Below are 20,735 nucleotides of genomic sequence, written 5' to 3'. Positions count from 1 at the left end.
TTTAAAGGTAAATAAATGTATTAATTTATAATGTCCATAGCACAACGTTTAACATTTATCAACATCATATTCACATCAGTGTGCAACAAAAGAATTGAAAGCTTATACAAAACTAAAACTCCTGTCTAGCTTAGAGTGAACAGCCCAAAATGCAAGGACACAACAATTTAAAACAAATGCACCAAATCTTGTGTTACACATTAACATTTTGAGTTGCCTAGCTGGATGGTGAATTTCCCCAATCATTCTCTGCTGGGTCTCAAGCCCTGTCACATGTCGACAGACTGTCGTTCATCACTCCTGAGCTCTGCGCGGGAATGATGGATGAGACACTCTCTTGCACACACAAGGGCAGTTAATATTTTTGTCCAGTGTTTTTAGGGCATCCTCGTCAAAATTCAACCAGTATTGGTGACTTTGTGAAAGATGCAGTGCACGTTACAAGGTTTTATGTCCAAGGAGATTAAATTGGATGAGGTTTAGAATAAGGTCATTTAAGCCACACCAAAACAAACAAAAGAAAATGCTAGAAGGTTATCACATTTTTAAAAAGAAATGAATTTAGCCCACATAGTTAGCTAGTACGTAGTACATAGAAGAACAGACTGCAAACTAATAAGACATTTCAGAGATTTACGAAGATTAAATATTTAACAGTTTTTTGGCTGACGCATGGCTTTGTGAAATATTGAACGCTTTAAAGGGACAAATCTTAGTTTGTATTATTACATTCATCAAACTAAAGATGGAAAAAAAATATTGAATTTAGACAGAAGATTCTTGTATTTTAGAGAAGATGGACCAAACAATGCACTTGGGTAAATAATGCAATTATATTCAAATTGAACTAAACCCATGGCTTAGCTTGTATATTTTTAACTTGAAATAAAATCCGTCCATCTGGAACACTGGCAATGTATTTACACTTATGAATGCCAAGAACATTGAACAATAAATACTATTTGCAATAATGTAAAAACAAAAAGATATCCAGAAGGCTATACAGTGAACAAATGCCATGGTTTGGCCCATCATTATTTCCAAAGAAGAAAAAAAAAAAAAAAAAAATCAGGCACTGGAAAAACCGTCCCACAAACTCAATCCACTGTGAGCTACAAACTGCATATGCTCCTTGAAAACCACACACTACTGAAAAAGGAATCATAATGAAAAGTCGCAGTATGCTTAAAAACTAAATGCTAGGAAAGTTAACGTAATGAGAACTATTTGCACTTTGTCAGCTTTGGTTAAGTCCTATAAACTGGTATGATGGACAGTAAAACCACCAACAAGATTGAAGGGATAGTTCACCTGAAAACGAACATTTTGTCAACATTTACTCACCCTTATGTTGTTCCTGTATGAAATGTCTTTATTCTGTTGAACAAAAAAATATTTTGAAGAATCTTGGTAACCAAACAGTTGCTGGTATCCATTGACTTTCATGGGTTACCAGCAACAGTTTGGTTATCAACATAAAGGTGAGTAAATGATGACAAAATATTCACTTTTTGGGTGAACTATCCCATGCCTTGTGGCAGTCACGTCTGTGTTTTAAAGAGCTGTGGATTGTCTGTGAAGATTAAGTGCCTTCTTACATCTGTGCATATTGTTTCACTGCACCATTGAATGTGACTTATAAATGATATCCTTCTTAAGAACTGCACTGTGATGGGCAAAAGCGGAACATTTGTTTAAAAAAAAAAAAAAAAAAAAATAGCACCTACACACACAGTCCTTTATGCTTCAGGATGGTCCCTAATGTGAAATGACATTGTTAAAATGAAGCTTCAGTCTGCTATCACTTCTGTTTCACAGAGCCAAAATGGCTTCCAGTGCACATCCACTTCCTGATGGCTATTTCCTCACTAGCTCTTGTCAGAGCCAAGAGTACTACAGAAATGACCATTACAGTCTTTTTCTTCCCCCCCTGTAAACCACATTTTAGTGTCTCAGTCAGCTTTTTAAGTTGTGTTGTAGCGAGAAGCAACCTTAGTGTAGTTGTAGTAGCTAATTTTGGCAAGTTTCGCCAAATCTTGTGCGTTGTTGCTGGCTAGATTCTCCCTCTCACTGTAATCAAAGCTCTCTTCCTCGTAATCTTCCTGAACCTCTGCATCAGGCAGGACATCTGAGGAAGAAAATGGAGACACACAAATATAAGCCTGGCTAATAGCATAATTAGCTTTCACTTTTTGGTTTTTCAGTATGCAACGTGAATTCAGGGGGTTAAACTTTATAACAAAACTTTATCATTTTGTAAAATGAAATCATTGACAAAAATCTTTGAATCAGTCAAACACAGAGTCACAAGTCTTGGTATTTTTCTATACACTTGCAAGATACACTGTGCACACCAAAAGCAAATTTAATTATTTGTGCGAATAGATTACATAAAAAGTTAATACAAAAGAGCAAATAGATGAGAATTCAGGCTGGGTGATGCGTTTGCCGCGAACGAGCAATATTTGCCTCAATCGCATGCTCCGCGCAAGTTGAAAAATTTCAACTCAAGTGGAAAATTTGCATGATGCGTTGTCATGTAAGCCAATCAGCGAAGAGCTTATTGACATGTCACACCGTCAGACTAGCAAACTTTTACTAGCATCAAATTTTACTTCCACCATATAAGGCCACAGAGAGGCGGAGTCAAACAGTTCTATAAACCTCTAGGTTATACCTGTTTTGACATTTCTAATTTTCTATAACATTGAGAACAGCAAGAGTCACAAGTAAGTATAATCTGAGGTCAAATTTGCATATTGTTACCTTGTCCCTCAGTTGAGGTGTCCAGGATTCCATGTTTCACCTTCATGTGTCGACTCAAGTTGCCCTTCAAATTGAACTTGCTGGTGCAGTAAGGACACTTGAAGGGTTTGCTACCAGCATGAAGGTGCATGTGACCCAGCAGGTTGTACATTCTGTTGAAGGACTTCCCGCACACCTACAGAAACCAATTCATGAGCCGTTAGATGTCTATGATGCACAGCTATATCAGGCAGAAAAATACAGACTGTCTGGAAGACTGCAGTAGGGTTATATTGGCATGGAAGATTTCTTCGTACCCACCTTGCACTTAAAAGGTTTCACAGGCAAGTGGACAATCATGTGTGTTTTAAGCGTCTGCTTCTGAACAAAGGTCTTGAAGCAGACGTGGCACTGGAAAGGGCGCACACTAGTGTGAATCAGCATGTGTCGCTTCAGGTTGGCAGAGAGAGTGAACTCGCGAGAACACACGTCGCATTTGTATTCCTTCATACCCTGAGAGAGAAATACAACAGCAATATATTTAGAGATGATTCCATTGCGACCAACACTTTAAAAGTAACTTTTGTAATTAGCGGTAGACTTTTTTTCTCTTTTTTTCGTTTTGAGAGCGAGTGGAAAAATGATTTATCGCTGGCATCAGCTGAATGAGAAAAAGTGGTTAGTTGTCATAAGCGCAGCTGAATCCATCAGTAGGGTGCCTGTCTTGCTTGCTCACTAGAATCCATAATACAGAGCAACAAATTCTCACACACACTTTATTCACTGTTGTTATCGCAATGCTGCAGGGTAAATAGATTTGTGTATGCAGTGCAGTGCGAGCTCTGATGCTCCACCAAGCTAAAACATTAACAAATGAAGAGGGTTAAACATTCTCTCGCCTTAACAATTTGACTATTCAATGAACACTTCTACTGTATCCAGGGAACACTGCCATCCTAACACTCACGGAAACACTCTCCATTTAAGAATGTGCCAAGAAGAACTACGATGAAGCTACACTACTTGGCCATAAGTGAGTGGGCTACCCCTTGTGTTTGGACCCTTAATTTCAGTGAGGACAGTTCTAGAGAATTATGTGCCAACTTCCAACTTTGGGGAAGGCCCCATTGTTCTTGCACATATGAATAAATACACGGTGGGGGTCAATAAATGAATGGTTTACGGAGTCTGATGTGGAAAAACTTGACTGGCCTTCACAAAAATCAGACCTAAACCCCAATAAAATCTGTTGAGATGAATTGGAATGGCAACTTTGATTGCGCAACATCACCTAAGATCAGTGCCTGACCTGCTTGTGTCTGAATGCGATCAAATCCCTGTAGGTGTTCCCACATCTAGTAGAAAGCTTTCCCAGTAGAATGCAATGATCAGGTATCCACTAACTTTTGTCTGTGTAGTTTACCCAACTTATTGTAAACATCCAGTGTTCTCATTTAGGAGTGACACTCATTACCTCTAATAGCAATAAATCTAACAACAGAGCCCAAACTAGACAACTGTTGATGTAAATGCTGAAGAAATGACTAACTGCCGATGTGTTATTCGTTTCGAACCCTGCTGACCTGTGACACATTCTGTTTACTGACACTGCAGTCGTGACGAGATGAATCATACTCATGGAGAGTGAGAAATGAAAGGAGGAAGTATCAGCTTGTGAGACACACTTCACTGCACAAAGCACACACAAAACAAAACAGCTCCATACAAGTGCAAGGGACAGGGAAACGGGACGAGTTAATGGCAGGGTAGGAGGCGGATTGGATGGCTGGAAGGGACTAACAGAGACGGCTCCATTTACATAGAAACTTGTTGTGGCAATACCCGAGACACAACTGAAGATGACACATTAACCTACAGTTTTATGGGAACATGTAGTGGTGGGAAAATGTAGGTGGGGTTTGGATCTCATAGTCACTGGGGAGTAACTTCTAATAGGATGGTTGCGGGAAGATTACGAAAACTAATGAGGTTTAAGTACCTTGTGTTCGATGGCCTGCTGTGTCAGTACCTTGTGTGTAAGCATGTGCTGCTTCAGGTGGTGGATCTGCACGAACTCCATGCCGCACTCCGAGCAGACATAGGGCCGTACGTTCTGGTGCTTCATCAGATGGTTCTGGAGCTGGCTACGGTAGGCGAAGGACTTGTGACATTCGGTGCACTGAAAGGTCGTCGGGCCCTGGTGGCTGACCTGGTGGCGCTTGAGGTGGGCGTGAGTGGGGAACTCCATGCCGCACTGCGTGCAAACATGACAGTGGCCGCTCTCGTGTTTGGTCTCATGAGTACGTAGCTCACTAGGGTAGGCAAATCCTCGGCCGCAGAAGCGGCAGCTGTAAGGCTTGACGTCGCTATGCTGCAACATGTGCCGTTTAAGGTGACTAGTCTGGGTAAAGGCCTTCTTGCAGACGGTGCACTTGTGTGGCCGCGTCCCCTGGTGCGTTAGCAGATGCGTCTGAAGATGACTGGGCTGCTTGAAGAGCTTTCCACAATGCAGACACTCATGTGGTTTGATGCCATTGTGACCAAGGATGTGCGTAACCAAGTTGTACTTCGAAGTGTAGGACTTCTCGCACATGCGGCACTTCCAACGTTTCAGGCCTTCTCCCACATCCACACAGTAGGATTCGTCGATTTGCACGTTAATATCTAGCCGGTCGATCTGCATCCGTCTACCCAAGGAGTTCTCACCCTCTGTCCACATCATGGCCTGGCCGCCCTCCTCATAGTCTCCTGGCAGGCCCATCTCAGCAGCCTCATATGCTGTCACACTGGATTCATAGTAACGCCTCATTACTGGGCTCACATCCTCCTCTGTGGTTTTCAGGTTCAGTGCTCTCTCCTCCACTTCCTCCTCCTCTTCTTCCTGTTCCTCCTCCTTTCCCCGTCCTCCCTCAGAGGACTCCACCAACGCTTTTCCATGCCCCACAGGGCTTTGGTGGGCTTGTGTCTGAGTGTCAGAGTCAACCTGTTGGATGGCTGGCTCCCTCGAGGGCTCAGGGTAGCCTTTGTTACACTGCTCTTCTTTCATTGGCACTCTTTGAGGTGCTAGGTCCAACACTTCTGGCTCATTGTCAGGTTGCTGGGGATTCGAGAGATAACATGGGCTAGAGAACTCAGGCCTCTCTCCTTTCACCTGATTCGGTGTGTCCAGAGACCTCTCCGTGGATTCCTGTGGTGCTCCTTCATTCAAGGGCCTCTTGGTCCTCCCACGGGGTCCTGGACGCCTGCGTTCCGCCCCGTAGAGCCCTTCTGGCCTCCTGTTCTCCCCGTGAGGCTCGGATAGATAGTCTCCATTGGCTCCAATTAGCTGATCTGCATATTCATACTCCATGGATTCTGCAGGAGGAGCGGGGCCTTCACGTCCCTCTCCCGTGTAGAAACCGTTTGGGGCAATTGTGGCTCCGAAGATTTCGTTCTGTGATATGAGTCCCAGCACAGCAGCCTGGGCCAGGGACAGGACCACCACCGGGTCAGTCTGAGTGCTGACGTCCACTGCATGCTCCATCACTTTAGAATAGCAGCGAACCAGAGGAACTTCCTGCTCTTCCTGTCAACAGACAAAACAACAGGTTTTAGCAATACTTCATAAAATCAGAATATGTGTAGAGTAAATCTGCCATTGCAAGTGTCAATACAATACAGTTGTAGCAACAAAGTCTGGCTAAGGCTGTCATGGCAACAGTGTCACTACAATAGCAATGAAGTCAGTGCAATAGCGTCACATGAGTGTCAGAACAACCAAGTTGACTGATGCGGGGCAACAAATAAGAGCCGTTTAAATATAGTTTGCGGATTTGCTTTAGAGATTAAAAAAAATGATGGGCAATTTCTGGCAACACGGCAGCAATGTTTTTCTAAAATCGTTGCTTTACCTGACCTTTTTAGTCAAACAGTGAACAGTCTCATTAAAAAAAAATATATGTATGTATATATTTTTCTAATTTTCACAGCAGTAAGCAAGAGACATAGTCCGACAACGCCTTGCCTCGGTGTCCACCAGAGATTGCTTTAGATAGAGATAAGACAGATCTGTTCGAGCGCCATGCTTCCTTCCTTCACAGTCTTTAAACGAACACGAAGCACAAAGAGTGTCTGGGTCCGAGCGGGAAGTCTACATCCGTGGACTATCCACAGCATTTCCTGTGAGGTCAAGCGCTGCCACTGCTGACTATGAAAAGGTTGGACAGTGCAGTTTAAGCAGTACCAGCAAGTCTAGTCAATTTGTGGACTTACCACATTGGCTGAACCCAACATATTCCAGTTAGATACAGCACCCATGAGAAAAATTGTTCTTTGAGGCTGATGATTATGTTACTTACGTATGGATTAATTAAGGTGAACTTGGTTGAATTCTTAGCTCAGGTCACTTTACCACGCCTCAGAATGTTCAAATCACTGTCATGAACACAAGTAAGCGTGTGTTCTCAGAAAGTCGTTAACACACATTATCACCTCTAACGAGCTGGTACCTTGATTTGTTCTAGAAAAGAAGAAATCTACACAATACAGATTTAAGATTAAGAAAAACAACCATACACAAGGGAAAGAGGGAGGGAGCGACTGACAGCTGTAAAACAGAGAAAGAGAGACAGACAAGCAGAGACGGGAAAGAAAAAGAGAAGTGGGTGGGGGGGCAGAGAGAGGGAGCGAGAAATGAGAAGGGGAACCTGGATGCCCTGATAACCATGTCATTTATAATTACTGCTTTTAAAGCAGTCAGACAGAGGGAGGGAGAAACTGACAGAAAAAAAAAAAAAGTGAGTGAGTGAGTGAGAGAAAAAGGGTGATTGAGGAAGCAAGTGAAAGAAGGAAGAGAGAGGAAGGGGGAACTGGGGGATGAGAGATAGACTGAGTGAGGGAGGGGAGTGAGGAAAGAAAGATAAAGAAAGATAAAGAAAGAGTGAGAGGAAAAGAAGAGGGGGGAGGGGTGGCGGGGGATGAGAGACCGAAAGAAACTGTGAGTGAGTGAGAGAGAGAGAGAGAGAGAGAGAGAGTACAACAGAGAGATAAAGAGAGAGGGAGGGGTTGTGGGGAGTGAAAGACTGAAACTAAGAAGGAGACAGAAACAGAAAAAAAGAAGAGGGTGAGAAATGAGAAGGAAGGAGGGAGGGAATAGGAAAGAAAAGGAGTGTTAAGACAGAAAGACAAATGAAAGAGCCAGTCGGGCAAGATAGCAGCCGTGCCTGTATGAGAAGAGCTGAAGTGAATATAAAAATAGATAAAAAACACAAACGCTAGCTAGTGTAAAGACCAGCACAGAATGAACCTGTGTGTGTGTGAGTCTGAGAGATAGAAAACAGGAGAAACATACAGCATTGGAGGCAGATACACAACATGAGGCTAGACTGAAAAAGAGAGAAATGTTAAAGTATAAATTTCACTTTTGTGGTATTCTGTGTGAGAGAAAAAAGTTATTTCATTTCCCCAATTCAAAGTTGCAAACTTTAACAAAGCAATTAACCAACAGTTCAAAGTCAATATATCATCACAAGCCGCTTCATGCAGCATGTATGTTTGGGTTGAGCACTCACCACATTACTCCTGGTGTGATGTTTGAGATGTTTCAGGGACCTCATCCTTCAAGAGAAGTGAGATGAGCAAAAAACACCAGCTCCTATTTATAGCTGCGAGAGGCAAAGGGGGCGGAGCCAAGCTCATCCTCCTCCTACTGTTGCTGTTATCAGAACTGACTGTGCCTGCCTCTCACACACACATACACACACAAACCTATTTCTTCCATTCTCTTTCTTTCTTTCCGTCTCTCTGCCCTCCCTTCCTCACACTCCCCCATCTCTTTCTCCTTTCTTTCTCTTTCACTCTCTCGCGCATTCACTATCTCTCTTTCTCACGCACACACGGCGTGACCCTTCAACAAACATATTTCGCTCGTACTAACAAAAGCTCACTTCTCAACACATCTTCGCTTTAGAGATGATCGCAAACATGTTTCAAGCCGGTTCGCGCACGCACACACACTCACACGCACACACACACACACACACACACACACACACACAGAGTGATCTCTAATCACCGGCGCACTGGAGGTGTGTCTGTCGGTGTCAGACAGACAGTGAGTGAGATATGCTGAAATGTTTCCCTGGAGGAGTTCTACAGGTCTGTTTATTTGCGCATCTCAAATAATTAAGCCGCAAGACGCCCGTGCAATGTCTGAGAGCCAGTGCGCACAAAAAAAAAAAAAATGAGTGACAAAAGAAAGAAAAGGAGAAAGAAAAGCAGTTTGGAAAGAGAGGGAGGGAGTGAGACAGACATGGGGGAGAGAGAGAATAAGAGGAAGAGGGAGGGGGACTGAGACAGAGAGGTATAGAGAGAAAAGGGAAGGGGGGTGAACGGGAGAGAAATAGAAAAAGAGAAAGAGAGCGACAGAGAGAGAGAAAAGAGGTGGGGGAGGGCGAGAGAAGAAGAGAATGCAGCAAAAAAGGAGGAAGAGAGGAACTGGGGGAGGGAGAGCAAAGCATAAGAAAAGATGAGGTCAAAGAAAAGAGAGAAAGACAGAAAGAAAGAAAGAGAGAAGAGGGAGGGAGAGCGCTCGAGAGGGGGGTGGGGACTGAAAGAGAGATAGAAAGAGAGAACGCAGTGAAAGAGAGAGTTTCAGCAGCCTGAGAGAGAGATAGTGAGAAAAAAAGAAGAAAAAGGGGGATGGTGGACTGTGAAAATAAAAAAGAGGAGTCCATCAGCAAGAGAAAAAGAGGGGGAGCGGAAGAGTGTGTGTGTGTGTGGGGTGGGGGGTGCAGGGGAAAAGGGAAAAAACAGCAAGGAAAGATATTAACTATTAAAGTTCCGGTTTTCTTTCCGTGAGGAGCGTGCGATAGGCTACCTGCCCGCTCCGTTGCCGGGCGTGTGCTGAGGTGTTCCCGCTCATCCTCATTACGGAACAGGTATTAGTCTAACACTTCCCGTGAGCTTATTAACGCTGGGATATAGGCTGGCCGTCCCACAAAAGAGCCTCTATTATGGAATGGAACACACCTGAGTGAAGGACTGTGCTGTATACCGTCAGTGTGTGAGAAGAGTGGAGGACATTTTTCATCAGTGAGCAGGAAAGGGCAATCCATGAAAGAGAGAGAAAATCAAGCATTGTAGGAGAGTCAGTATATGTGCGTCTGAGTGAGAGAAAGATGTGTGTGCGTGTGAGAGATCGTGAGAGGAAAGGAGGGAGGGAGGGAGGGAGGGAAAAGAGAAAGGACAGGGAGAGAGAGAGAGAGATAGGGAGCGAAGGGAAACAGACAGAGATAAAGAGAGATTGAGGGAGGGTGTGAGTGAGGGGGAGAGATAGCAGGAAGTTGAGAGAGCGAGAGAGGAGAGAAAATAGAAAGAGTGCAAGGGAAGAAACAAAGAGATAAGACGCAAAAGACAAAGAATCCACATGGAAGAAGAAACGGCCAGGGACGTGTACATAAAACAACACAGAGCTGCCTGCCTGTGGGGAAAACGAAGAGGGGGAGACAACAAAAGTTAGGGGAAAGAAAGAATATATGCTGGCTGGAATACCCATCCGGGCCCATGGGTTTTCCCCCCTCCTTTTATAAAAAAAAAAAAGAGAAATAGCTTGAAACCCGTCCTAACCTCATTTGCCCAGAAGTATCAGACTTGTGTGAACCAGTCCTAACACACACACTCACTCACTCACACACACGCTTGCAGGAAAGAATACATGATGAATAATGAACGCCTACTAGTTTCCTCTGCATGTGTGTGTCTGTGTTTGCTTCTCCACAGGTTTGTGTAGCTGTGCATTAGAGTGTGTGGTTTGGGAATCCATCTACAGGTTTAACCGACAAGTAAGTGTGTGTGTGTGTGTGTGTGTGTGTGTGTGTGTGTGAGTGAGTGTGTGCACATCAAATGACACTTTTACTTACGGTTTGTGAATTTCTTCTCCATCCGAATAGAAGCAATAGGGAATTTTTGTCTACATTGTTTTCTGCGGCAATGTAAACGTATGATACTGAGGGAAGTGGGCTTGAACCGGTTGGGTTAGTGGCTGAGATCTGACTGGGATGTATGAACATGTGGTCGTTTTCAATTCTCAAAAGCCTCAGTGCTAATGTGACCTGAACAGAGACTTATACATTAGCCCACCGCAGGTGATACGAAGGGAAATATGAAACCCTCCTCCTGTACATACTGACACCTTCTAACTCCATTATGAGTCCATTATAAAGGCGAAAGGGTGTAGCACAAACACAGTGGTCAAGGCTTTCAAATACAATAAATTTAAAAAGAGTGGGGTAAACTGTGCCACGTTTTACTTCAATTATCTTCTAGACAAGGAAAAATTACCATTAATTCACCTAATATATATATATTTTTAAGGGTGTCTGTTTTCAGTTGAAATTAGAAGACTATAAAATTTGACCTTAGAATTATTACTTCAGTGTGGTCTGGGGTAAACTGTGATATGTCAAGGGGTAAGTTGAATAATCAAAGTCTATGTGAAAGATTTACATCTTAAAAAAAAAAAAAAAAAAGTTCACATAGAACTATTTACAAATGCACAACACCATTCTGATCCTAAGTGTTATTTTGCTGCCCATATTCAATTTCAATATTCATATTCAAACAGTATTTTAAATATTAATAATATTTATAATAGTTTGTCCCCCTGCATTTGGAGACAAAACTCACAATTAGTTAAATCACTGACACAGCTTATACTAAAGCATCTGGCACATTTTACCCCACAGTAAAAGTTCAAGCTTTAAAAAAAAAAAAAAAAAAAGGACATGATTTTATACAACAAACTCACCAACATGTATGATGTGGGTATTGACAATTACTTCTATATAAATGTTCTATGTGTCCCCTCTGCTTTAAAATGCATGTTGAAAACTTCCATGACACCATTTTAAATGAGAGAATGTGGGATAATTTGTACTTTTTACAAATTCTGTAAATCACACAGCGAAAACAAAAAAATAAATAAATAAAAAAGGCGGCAAATATATATAATATAGACTACAGTTATATGGTCAAATTATACAAGATGATAGGGGAAACCCTTATACAGTCACATACATTTTAATAAATACTTATATTAATGAAAAAGGGCTCATGGACACATTTTGTGTCAACTACCCATGTACACTACATTTTTTTTTTTTTTTTTTTTTGGAAATAAATTAATGGTATTCAGCAAAAAATGCATTATATTGATCAGGAGTGACAGTAAGGAATATAATGTCATAAAAAAAATTATATTTCAAATAAATGCTGTTCTTTTGAACTTTATATTCATAATTCCATCAAAAATGATGCATCACAGTTTTCACAAAACATTCACCAAATCAATATATTCAAATGATTTCTGAAGGATCATGTGACACTGATGACTGGAGTAATGACTGCTGAAAATTTGGCATCACAGAAATAAAATATTAAATATATCACAACTGAAAATTGTTGTAATATTTCACAATATTACTTGATCAAACAAATGCAGCCTTGGGGAGCATAAGACACTTCTTTCAAAAAACTGTTAAATGGTAGTGTACATTTTTAGACCTAGATAACACTTTGACATAAACACTTTAATTTTATCTGCCATGTAGAAAATGTATTTTGACAAACTGCCTGTAAACATAAAAGTATTACTTTCTAAATGTTTGCTTTCTAAATATAAGGTGACATTACAAAAACTGCATAGTTTGCTAGATTTAAGGGGGTGACATCTTATGTTGTCATGTTAATCTAAACATGTCTCCATGATAAACAGTCTTTTCAGAAGCTTTTAATATAGGCAGAACCACACAAACATGAATTAGCACAAAAAGCCAGATCTTCAGTCATTCAGGCAACAAGATCATGACTCTGTGCTGCCGTGAGATTGGGTTTAGCAGAGCTCCTGAGAGGCGTCAAAGCACGTACAGCCAGCCTTCAGCTCTAACACCCCCCCCCCCATCCGAGCCCAGAACACACACCAGCACTGCCACTTATTAACCACTGAAACTCAATGGACATAACCTTTGACCCCAAGCCAGACATTACTGCCAGCAGTTAGTTCCTTAGTAAATTAACTTCTAAATCATTTCTCCACTTCTGTGAGAACATGTTATGAAGACAGACAGCGGGAGCTAGTTTATCCAGACACTTCACGTGTCAATTCCATCCCGAACGTCTTCATCTCAGGCACGCAAAGTTGCATCTTGGCCCTGATGATCCTGCGCTCTTGATTTCAATGTTTGTGTATTTTGGTTGTAGCCCATCCGAGAGAAAAATCACACTCAGATACGCAAACGCACACACAAACACAGAAGATGCAAAGAAGAGAGGCTCTCCAAATCCTGAATAAAAGATTACCCCCCTCATTCAGCATGGGGGTTACAGATAAAATGTTGGACAGAATATTGGGCAAGAAATGTTTCTGCCGAGAGAACCGAGAGGAAATAGAGTGAATAGAAAAGAGAAAGACAGTTGAGGGAGGAGAGCATTCAGCACAGGATATAAAAGGAACAGAGAGAGAGAAAAGAAAGAGGAGAGTGGGGGAGAGAGAGAGAGAGAGAGAGAGGGCGAGAGAGAGAAGAAGAGCGAGAGAGAGAAAGATCAAGGGGGAGGGAGGGGGAGCGAGAGAGAAAGAAACAGAAAGAGGAAAGGGAGAGAGACAGTGAGAGAAAGACAGAAGAGAAGGGGGAAGGGAGGGAGATAGAAAGAAAGAGTCACACAAGAGACTCCAAAAAAAAAAAACAGAATAAAAAAAAAAATAATGAAAAAAAAAGCAGCAACGTCTGGCTTCGGCTCCATGAAGATAGACAAATATGAATGTAAATAGGTGGCTATATTGTATGCATCTGAATGAGGCGGGAGTCCACACCCTGCAAAACTCAGCTGTGAAGGCACAAGTTCATTGTGTCGGGCCTAGAAGCATTTAGGAGTGCCACTCCTCTGCATGTGCGCGTCTCCCTGCGGTATGAGGTTGGGAGGTCAAAGCCTCGGCTGACTCCCGCCGCTGCCTTCAAGAGAACAGTTGCCTCCCGCCTCCCGTGCCATTTCATCTCATAATCCTGCTAATGGCAGTTAAATGGGCCGATGGCACGAGTCTGGCCGCCTAGTTTGATGTCCAATTGCAGCGTCCATCTATGCCGCGGCCCGCACTCAAATGAAGAGGCCTGTATATAGTAGCGGGTCTGACGCCTGACAGCAGGCAAAGTCTCATTTGCAGGGTCTCATAAATAGCATGGAAGAAGCATCCGTCCTTCCGAAGGCTCGTGCTCTTTTGTATTTCTCCCTCACCTCACGGTAACAAATTTCAACCTGAATTACTTTTTCTTTCTCCCAAGTTTCATTCTTTTAAATCAAAACCCCTTTGTCTCTCTCTTCTTTTGTACCTTCTTCTTGTTTCCATGGTTACCCCTCTCTCTGTGCTGTACACTATCTATCTCTCCCTCCGTTTCCCTCTCTGTCTCTCTCACTCTGTTCTTATCTTTCTCATTTTGCTTTCATCTCTGCCTCCCTTCCTCCTGCTTTATCCCACACCCTCCTCACTCCGGCTTTTATCTCTTTTCACTTTCATCTGTCTTTCACCTTTCTCTCCCCTTCAAGCCTGCCATTCCATCATGCTGTTTTTTTTTTTTTTTTCCAGTTTCTTACTTATGGAGAGCAAGAGAGAGCAAGAGAAAAGTTTCATCTGTTGCCCTATCAATTCTGCATTTTTAATCACTTTCCATTCGTCCAATCCCCTGTTCCGTTTCCACTGGCACAATCTCTCATTTACATGTGTGCTAGACGGAGTGGTCAGTTCTTCAGCTCTCATCCCTGGGCTGCTTCTCTGTTCTTCAGGCTTTCGGAAGAAGGTCTAGCGTGAAAAGAATTACAGGATGAATCAAACCTGATATTGTGTGTCCTCATCTCGCTGCAGCTACTTCAGCACGGTGTAGAATAGATGGATATGTGATGTGTATATGATTAAAGTCAAAGTGAACTGTCGTTTGCAAACCATTTCATTTCTACAATGCGATGCGTTTCTAAGTGAAACTGGATGTTTAATGAGAAAATATATAGGATGGAACACTGGAAATTGACTGGAGTGTGAAAATTGGACATTAGCTATTTGGATATTGCTTAACATTATCCAATAACAAGTTGCCTAAGTGATATTAGTGGATAAGGAAAGTCATTTCAGAGAAGGAGCAAGTTACTTAGTTACTTAAAGCCGAACAATTTTTTAAATCGGAATAATGTGGACTGATTAATCATTCACAATAAGATCAGGTAAGTGCAACAGGGTAAGTTTACATAAGAGCAGGGTTAAAAATATTAAAAGACATTTTGAACAACCTTGATTCCCAAAATCCCAAGAATGATCTTCTACTCTAGAGCCCGGTGTCTGATTCACAAACCAATGACACGAGCCAGTTTTTTTTAGTGAATCAAGAGCACAGGGAAAACGGTGTAGTGTAATTCACAAACAAAAGACTCTTTTAAACTGGTTCTTTTTAGACTGAAACAAAGTGCAACCAGTCTAGTCTGATTCTTGAACAAAAGATTCTTTGAAACGGTTTCATGAATCAAGAAACCGTGTCAGATTTACGCAAAAATGATTCTTATGATCTGGTCCTTTTAATGAATCATTGAAAAAGACCTTCTAGTTTATAACCGAATTTGAGTTTATAATTGTATTATAATTTTACGCAAAGTGATAGTAAAGGTCTTTGCACACAGAGTCTGAAGTTTTCTTATGCGTTTTCTCATTTTTTTGGTATTCCTCATCCTTTCCTTTCCATCCTTTCAGATGCGAAAACTCAGAAAAACGAACCAATGACCAGTTAACAGTTTCAAACAAGATATGCAATTTGTTTGTTGTTTACATTGGTATTCAGTTCACAGACCTTTTGGTGTTGTTTATTATATATTATATTGATTGTTATATCAGTTACATAATATTTTTGTATTGGACCAAGTTAGGTTACCTGTCCAATTTACAGCATAACTGACAGTGAATTTATGATTAAAATATGCCCAAATTAATTAGAATTGAATTTACTCAGCCTTCATTTTAATTTTAAGTTTACTTAAATCACAAATAGTGAAATTTTCTATGCTTTACCCCCTCTAAGGTTCCCTCATATCCCTTTTTTATGGTTCCTAGTGAAAAACATGCTATGTGGCAGGACATCGTGGCCTGTCAGCTCAGGGCTGTGATGAAGATGTCCCCGTGAGACCTTAGACGCCTCCTATGAGGAGATAACAGTCCTTTACACAACTACAGCAGAGATGTATATCAATACATCACAACTGCAACAACACTGAAAACCAATAAGACACAATATACCCCTGTACTTTACGTAGGATTCAAAACGAGACAAGTTTGCATGCATAGAAAGGCACCTGAGGCTGTTTCATTAAGGCTAAACCGAGTGCTTTATGTAAGTCTGTGCACAAAACGCACTAAGAAAAAGTCCCCGGCGCAGTCTGGTTGAGACTGACTGCAGTAGGAGGAAGTGCTGTGCTTGAGATCTGACTGAAACTAACCTCCCTCCCCTGCTCCTTCCCTTTCCCCTTTCCCTTTAAGTACCACAACTATTCAGAAAAGAGAATAAAGAAAACCTGAATAGAGGAAGAGAAGAAATAGAGGTCCCAAAGAGCTAAAGAAAAGCGAGGAAAAAAAAACAATGAAAAGAGAAACAGGAATGAAAAGCAGCCAGAGAGAAAGAAAGAGAAGAAAGAGGGACAGCGAGAGGGAGGGGGAGACAGAGAAAAAGAAGCAGAGCAAAGGCTAGCGCTGTGTGTGTGAGAGAGAGAGAGAGAGAGAAGCGAGAGTGAGAAAGAAAAAAAAAGTATTTTTTCCTTTTCCTTTCTTTTCTTTTTTTTTTTTTTTTAAAGAGATGGATTTAAAGGCATAAAATTAATAGCACAAGAAAACCTTAACCAGCCTACATACTGATGAGGGCAGAAATGAACCTATTTATCTGGTTTAAATGCACTGAGCTATTAAGTCCATCTCAACTACACAGCTGTCACAAGATTTCATCATACTCTTGACAGATAAATCTGTGCCAAGTAACAAGGAGGAGGGTTTTAATTTGAACAAAATCAAAACTTTAAACCATTTTTAAGTCTTCTGCATTAAATATGTAGATGGAAGATGCCCTCCCTAAAAACAATATGCATTTACTTTCATTTAAATTAACATATATATAGTATGTGCATGATGATAGATAGATAGGTGTGTCTTTAAGTGTGCTAATAGCCCACTTCTAAAAAACAAAATAATACAGAAATTATATTCCAGTATATACAGTTCCAAGAATTTGTATAGTAAGGTAACATTTGTCCAAGCTTGCTAGTAAAGGTTGTCAACCATATAGTTCCTTTTCTCCTGCCAGCAGACATGATCATGATAAACAATTTGATACTGGATATCGAAGATGCCATCTGTAATTGAAAACAATGACCTTCCATCTGCACTCCCGCTATACTGCATGAGACTACCAATAATAGATGTTGGGAGATAGAGAATGAAGGAGCATTGTACAGTGTGCAGAGGACTACCTGTTTCAGGCGAGCACGGCAGGGCTGTTATCTCCCATATGATCTCACATAACATAACCTAATAAATTATGAACTAAGATCTCACTGTGTTATGCGTGCGCTGCCATGCAGGTGATTCTGATATGTGGAGGTGGGCTCTAAGGAACCACCCAGAACACTCTAGCAAAGCCATATCAACCGCCCATGATACCCTAGCAACTGTGCAGCAACATGCTAAAACCACTGAGAACACTTTAGCTATTGCATGACAATGTCCTGGCAGCCAATCACAACAACTCCAGAGCTGTGCATGTGCCAAACAGCTCATTTTTCCCCCAAAAAAATCTCTAAGGCATATTCTTGTAATTTACACACTTTCCAACATCACAATTTGTCAACTTGTGTATTATGTAGAATTCTGAGTTTCCCACTTTGCTTGGTCATTCATGTGTCCTCGGGAACTCATAATTACGATATTTCCATCTCCACTTGAAGAGCACATTAGTCTTAAGTCAGAGTTACAATTTGAACTGTCAAGTCACCGCAATTTGTGTTTGTGATAATTCCAGTAGCCTGTGAAGTACGCATAATTTTGATACCTGAGTTACAGAGTTGGGAAAAGCCTTAATCTTTCAACATGCAGAACAGAGTTGAACACTTTAGCTATTGCATTGCAATGCACTGCATGGCAACCACTCAAAACGTTAAATACAATAATTCTAACTCGCACTTACATTTTTTTCCTTACCATTATGTTACTTTTTCCAAATGCTGCCTTTATGCACATTAGTTATCGTAAATATGAATTGACAATTTGGAAACTACACATTCATGCTCACTAATATTATAATTATGATTGGGAATGTTGGACATGCCAGTCATGCTTGTCAAAAGATCGTATTTGTCCCTTCTCAAGTTATAATTATGTGTACGCTACGTTTGAATGCTTTGTCGTTATTGGAGAGAACAAAACATGGAGAATAACAATGGATTTTTATCTCCAACTCATGGGTCAAAGACAAACAAACAATAAAAAACGTGTCCCCATAATGTGTTCCATTTACCAATAGTTCTTCTACCAAAAAAAAAAAATTGTCAGGTATATTCAGAATCGCAACAAGAATAATTAGATTCTTAGATTAGATCCGTTAAGCTGAATGGTGATGAAATATTAATTCACCCATATTTTGACGTTTTACTTCTGTATAAAATAATTTTGTAAATTAATTTGATGTGGACACCAAAATAGGACATCTTGTCTTTGACCCACATGCTCCTTTCTCTGTGTACAAATGTACATTATGGTTAAATGGAGACAGACGTATGTATCTGACAGAAACAGCTTCAGCTAACAGGGATGCTTTGCTTCAAAAAAAAAGAAAAGAAAAATTCACAACTGAAATGGTTCTCTTCTCCACCACATTGAAAGGTTATTGGTTAAACGAACATGGTAACTTGAGTCTCTCTCAGGTTTTATTGCTGCCTTCAAGTGAATTTCGAAAGCTTTTGCCTCCTAGTTGGGCGTTCATTTTTAGGACATCACACATTTAAGTTGAAAACATAACAAGGAAGTAGCCTTAAAATAAAACAATAATCCAAAATAACTACATCTGAATTCAAAATGATTAAAATTATTCATATCCATACCTTATAGCAACACAACTAAATGTGTTTTCGTTACATAAAACGAACCGTGAAGTTGAGTGATTAACTTCACTACAGACTTCCTGATCTCTGAGAGTGTTTCTGCCATGCATGTTTCAAATGAACAAGCCCTTACAATGTCACAACTCGGCAATTTGTGTAGCCTATCATCTAGAATGCAGAGTTTCCCACTTGTAAATACAAATTTGATTCATGTGCTCGGAACCAACATGATGTGAAGGCTACCAACGGGTGTGCAGAAAATGATCTGCAACTTGATACCATTGTAAAATTAGACACTCGCTAGTAACAAACAACTAAGAGGCTGCAACTGAATATGCATACTTCCATATATGTACTAGAAAAAAACAACAACAACAGAGTAGTATGTCCAAATTCACAGAATTCTTAAAACTGTAGGCAAAAAGTTCCCGGATAACCTACTACTTTCGCGGAGATTCTTAAGTGTGCATTCGATGGATGCTATCCTATAACTGAATGGAAGATAATAGGCTTTACTCATGCTGGTAGGCCTTATAACAATGCCAACATTCATATTACACACATTCATAGAGTAACTTACTTTTTTTAACAGTTGTGAAGGAAGTTCTTATTCAAAAAAGCACGTCTAACACTGCTAGAGATTCATTGACCTCAAGCAATTTAATTAAACTCTGAAGCAAAATAGGCACTTTTTTGCTGTTAAGTAGGCATAAATAGGCTAAATAGGCCTACACCTATACTACTCACAACATTAAAGGCATGTCATTTTTTTTTTTTTTTTCAAAAAAATTAAAATAAAATAGCAAAGAATTAGCTTTACATGGGTAGACTATGATTATTTATTAAATATAACAATTAAATTAAATAACTCTGAGAAACTATTTATTACCATCGACTGCAGGTAGCTTTCCGCCATCTTAGGTATAGACACGCCCCTTCCAACTTCACGACTCAGGTATCACGGGTCTCCATTCGTTTGGCCCCTAATCGACTTGAAGGAACGTAAAGGCGAGCCATTAGCGAGCACGGACCAGAGGCACTTTACTGCGGCTGTCAATTAATTAACGTCACCCAACTGAGGGAAAAGAACATGCATGTAAGAATGTTCAGATGCCAGTTCACCGCTGATTTGTGATATGCTCGAATGAGTTTAACTCCAGTCGAATGAGTGGAAACAAACGATTGGTAATTGGCACTTTTATTTATGATCCATTGCCCTCTATAGGGCAGACTAGGTACCGCAGGATAAATGAGTTTTACACTAATTTATTATTTTAAAAGAGACACTTCCTGAAAAGACGCTTAATTTGGTCTTAAAGTTATTTTGTGATAAAGTGACTATAGATGTGTTTGAAGAGGACTTGTTCGGTTAGTAGGTTAAATAACTACAACAGTTAGGCTACGTGCTTACAAGTCGTACTAAATACATTACGCAGATCTGACATCGTGGCATTTTTAACAACTGACAAACTTTAAAGATTAGCATGCCAGGCAATAAGTGCTAATTTTTTTGTGCTGCAATGACACTTGTATCCACAAGATGGTGTCTTGCTCTTCTTCAGAGTTCAAAGAAGCTTCACATTCTTATAAATTTGCAAAACCTCATTAAAAAAAATGGCAAAGTATATATTTTTTGTTGTTTTACCCTTTAAATTTTAAAACAACACAATCCATCATAAACTATTATTATTGTTATCATTATTATTTTTAAAATATGTGCATCAACAACTTCAGTATTTGAGTAAAATTATGTTTTGAAAAAAAAATATTACTGTCCCACAATGGCATCATTTCCACCACAAACAAACAAACAAACACAGAAAAAAAACTGAGCTAAATCA

General features: G+C 40.5%; 2 protein-coding genes across 5 annotated transcripts in view; one reads left to right on the top strand and one right to left on the bottom strand.

Annotated features, from left to right (window-relative positions):
- znf710a (zinc finger protein 710a) lies at positions 1-19,912 on the bottom strand. 3 transcript variants are annotated; one of them, XM_058751475.1, is made up of 5 exons: positions 19,784-19,912; positions 4,745-6,310; positions 3,067-3,258; positions 2,767-2,941; positions 1-2,128 (listed from the first exon to the last, which is right to left on the bottom strand). In XM_058751475.1, exons 1-5 carry the CDS (start codon positions 19,808-19,810, stop codon positions 1,965-1,967), a joined length of 2,124 nt encoding a protein of 707 aa, XP_058607458.1. In that variant the 5' UTR covers positions 19,811-19,912; the 3' UTR covers positions 1-1,964. The 3 variants fall into 3 exon arrangements, with proteins under 3 accessions (XP_058607458.1, XP_058607457.1, XP_058607459.1); XM_058751474.1 differs by lacking the exon at positions 19,784-19,912 and adding an exon at positions 8,295-8,895; XM_058751476.1 differs by lacking the exon at positions 19,784-19,912 and adding an exon at positions 8,295-8,893 and having other exon boundaries at positions 4,775-6,310.
- The window catches only part of sema4ba (sema domain, immunoglobulin domain (Ig), transmembrane domain (TM) and short cytoplasmic domain, (semaphorin) 4Ba), a 138,333-nt gene continuing 137,445 nt past the window's right edge, over positions 19,848-20,735 (top strand). Inside the window, exon 1 of one of the 2 annotated variants that reach the window (XM_058751467.1) lies at positions 19,848-19,990. The gene's annotated coding sequence lies outside the window, so the exon portion shown is untranslated. Of the gene's footprint in view, positions 20,080-20,735 lie in introns of both variants that reach the window. The other variant, XM_058751468.1, reaches the window with a different exon arrangement.

This window comes from Onychostoma macrolepis, chromosome 18 (assembly GCF_012432095.1).
Source record: "Onychostoma macrolepis isolate SWU-2019 chromosome 18, ASM1243209v1, whole genome shotgun sequence".
NCBI lineage: Eukaryota > Metazoa > Chordata > Actinopteri > Cypriniformes > Cyprinidae > Onychostoma > Onychostoma macrolepis.
This window is presented reverse-complemented; position numbering and strand designations above follow the sequence as displayed.

Bases quoted from the DNA above. Each gene is read 5' to 3' on its own strand.
- znf710a (XM_058751474.1), bottom strand. From the start codon at position 8,339: ATGAGGTCCCTGAAACATCTCAAACATCACACCAGGAGTAATGTG. The intron at 6,311-8,294 runs GTGAGTGCTCAA...GTCTGTTGACAG, and splicing joins ATCACACCAGGAGTAATGTG to GAAGAGCAGGAAGTTCCTCT. The intron at 2,942-3,066 runs GTGGGTACGAAG...TGGTTTCTGTAG, and splicing joins TGAAACCTTTTAAGTGCAAG to GTGTGCGGGAAGTCCTTCAA.